This window comes from Alligator sinensis, unplaced genomic scaffold (assembly GCF_000455745.1).
Source record: "Alligator sinensis unplaced genomic scaffold, ASM45574v1 scaffold1779_1, whole genome shotgun sequence".
Taxonomy (NCBI): Eukaryota; Metazoa; Chordata; order Crocodylia; family Alligatoridae; genus Alligator; species Alligator sinensis.
The window spans coordinates 131,880-135,229 of NW_005843117.1; the positions used below are offsets into that span (position 1 = coordinate 131,880).

Below are 3,350 nucleotides of genomic sequence, written 5' to 3' on the forward strand. Positions count from 1 at the left end.
GGCAGTTTGCCCTCTGCTGCCTGTTCCCCACCATTCCCTGCAGCTTCAGGCTGCTCTGATTCCCCCTTTGCCCTGTTCCCTCCCTCACCCCCTCCACACCGCTTTTGCCCCTTCAGCCTCAGGTCCCTGCCCCATCCTCCCATCTTCACCCCCACCAAAATCTCTTCTCCCCACCACCTGCCCTTCCACACCTCCCCCTCGCCCAGCCTGGGGCATGGAGCGTGGCACCAGTTTGGACCTGTAACAACGGTGCGGAGTTGGCACTGCTGCTGTGGGGCCAGGCTGCAGCAAGGACAGAGCCTGGTGGCATGGAGCAAAGGTAGGAGGAGTGCAGGAAAGGGGGAGAGAGGAAGAAGCAGCATGGGGGAAGGCATTGGAGGCTGGGGAGGAGGAGGAGTGGGGCATGCAATGGCAGTGGAGGGTAGGCAGCAACTCTGGCCCTGGCCCCAGCCCCAGCTCAGCCCCAGCCTGTGCTCCGGCCCTGGCTTTGGCTCTGACCTGGGCTTGGGGCACAGCAGCTGCCTGCCTGCCTGCTACCTCATGCTTCATTTTAAGGTGAGGGGCTTCTTTCCCCATGTTAAATGGTGGGGAAAGCCTTGTCTTCGATAGAGTAAATACAGTAGCTCTGTATTATTAGCAATGGATTATAGCCAGTGAAATCTCACAGCAACATCAAGGTGAAGGTCTACCTGCTTCTCCTTTGAAAACACAATGAACTTGTTCTACCTCATACAAAAACAAATGTGGAGAAATGTGAGGCAGATGTACAATATTCCAGACATTTCCCCTCTCAAGATATTGTTAGGCTGCTCATTAGGACTATGGACTCAAAAGTTTTCCTTTCTAGATGCCTGAGCCTTAATTAAAAAATTATTTATGTCTTGTATTTGATAAAAGTTTTGTTTCAACCTAGAAACTTAATCTATAAAATATGAATCTGAGAATCTTTAACTATTTCCTTTAGGTATGGAGGCCCTTGCACTCAGGATGTAAGGTCCACATTTAGTATTGACTGGATAACCTATCTTGTAAGCAAAGAGGGGATCATAGTTGCTCTTGTGGATGGCCGAGGGACAGCTTATCAAGGTGACAAGATGTTACATGCAGTGTATCGAAGACTAGGAGTCTACGAAGTTGAAGATCAAATCTCAGCAGTGAAGTGAGTACCAGGGCCTTTTTGCTTGTTGAGCACCACCAAGTCAGAAGTACTAGAGACAGACTAGTAAATACATCACAATCTTTCTAGCACCACTCTGTTGGGATTTCTGGTAGTTGGAGTGATAGTTAAGACTCATAGGGCACGTCCTGATGAGCACGGATGTTTGTTTCCCTGGGGGTAAATTGTGTTGCTGCTACTTATCCTCAGGGAACGCCCATGTCACGTGTGCTCTGGCGCATGGCAAATTACCCCAGGTGGGATAGGAGAGGCTGTGGCCAGCAACTGTGGTGGCCCCAGCAGCCTTACCTGGGGCCTTGGGGGTCTCCCAGGACTGTGGTCATGGCAGGAAGCCTGGCCAATAGCTGGAATGTGGCTCTGGCCGGCCAGGCCCTGGTTTTGGGTGGAGTGCGCTGTTGCCACATGCACTATCCCCATTTTTTCAGTGTGGGTTTCTTTTAGCCCAGGGTCTCCCAGGGTCAACCCCCACACCCTCCCATGCTGCAGGGTAGCAGCATGGGGAACACCTGCATGTGCAGTGTGTAGCACCACAGACAGGTCTGCTGTGCCACATACTGCACGTCCACACTCATCTGGACTGGCCATAGGCATAAAAAATTAGAATCATACCTGACATTCATGTGGTTACATGTGGTGTCCCTGGACTCATCACTTCATGGGAAGTAAAGATCATCATATAGAGTACTTTTCACTACCACTAGGGTTTAAGATCACTTGAAGAGTTATGCAGAAAGCCTTTCATTAGTGTTGTGAGGTAAATCAACATGTTGCCCATTTTTACAGATGGGAAAACTGAGATAAGAAATCAGTTTACTTGTTCAAGATCAGATGGAGTTGGAGTGATGCTGTAGCCATGATAATCCAGGAAAATGTGAAAGGCAAGGATTTTTGTGGGTAATATTTTTTAGTGTACTACCCATAAAAGTGGGACATATGAAGGAAAGGTACCCTGAGGAAGGGCTCTTCATACCTGAAAAGCGGTTTGTATACCTTTCAGCTTTTGGTCCAATAAAAAATATCTTCCACAAAAAACCTTGCCTCGTGGCCTGCGATAGAGCTTAACCACCATCTTTAGATCTCTAAAGAGTGTTTAGCCATAAGACCATCTTTATTACCATTGTGAAGTACCAAGAAATGATACAAAAATGTTTGAAGCCAGCAAGAGTTCAAAACCTCTTCATTTCCTACACACATCTACACAAACATTTGAAAGGGAATGTCGACAGGGAAAAAGCACTCTGGATTCTCTGGAAGTAAGGGTTAAAAGTATCAGGAAAGAAGCCCCATCTAACATTTTCAGGGGCACAAGATCATTTCTAAGGCAGGCATTTAGAATTGAAGTAGACATGGATGTAGGGAACTGTGTGACATGAGAGGAGACTTAATTTGATCTGGATAGGTTTCTTGGTACAGTGGGCTTGGTAGGGGAAACTAGGCACACCCAAGTGAGAGAACTGGCTCTGAGTAGCCCAGCCAGGAACAGAACCCAGGAGTCTTGACTCCTATAGTTTTTCTCTGTATGCTTGAGCACATTTTCTGGGTACTTTTTTTTTTATCTCCTCTTTCCTGTTTCTGCTTACTGACCTCCATTTCCTCTTTAGCTGGTATTGCATTAAGTACTGTGTTACTGTTTTCATCTTCAGTGATGACTGAACCAAAATAGCTGTTTTTATCTTTTCAGGCTTCTATGTGTCACACATCACTTGCTTTCCTTTCCTGAAACAACATCATCATTTGCTTTATAGTAATCATAAAAGTTATAAATTATTTTTTATTGCCCTAAAGTGTCACTGAGACATTAAAGTAGTAAAAAGCCACCTGTCAGAGACAAAGTGAGACAAAGGTGATTCTGTAGGTGCAGTCTGCTCTGACAGCTTGTAAAGGAATGGCTGAAATGATCACAGATTTAATGTGCAAACATTCCTCAGTTTACCATCAGCATCTGAATAAATTTTACCTTTAATTATGTGAATGGGGCATGTCACTTGGTCTATTATTAAATCATTGGTACTCTAGTGAGGAGTCCCTCCCTGGGAGAAAGGATCTTTAAAATGTCCAGCTGGTTAAAACTGCTGCAGGGTCCTAATGAATCAGGACATAGATTCATAGATGCTAGGGTCGAAAGGGACCTCAATAGATCATCAAGTCCGACCCCCTGCATAGGCAGGAAAGA

At 46.0% G+C, this 3,350-nt stretch overlaps 1 protein-coding gene across 1 annotated transcript in view; it reads left to right on the top strand.

The window, feature by feature from the left end:
- FAP (fibroblast activation protein alpha) overlaps positions 1 to 3,350 on the top strand; it is a 59,711-nt gene that overhangs the window by 42,520 nt on the left and 13,841 nt on the right. The window contains exon 20 of the mRNA XM_006037449.3: positions 965 to 1,159. Within this exon, the coding sequence (XP_006037511.1) occupies positions 965 to 1,159 (195 nt within the window). The remainder of the gene's footprint in view (positions 1 to 964; positions 1,160 to 3,350) is intronic.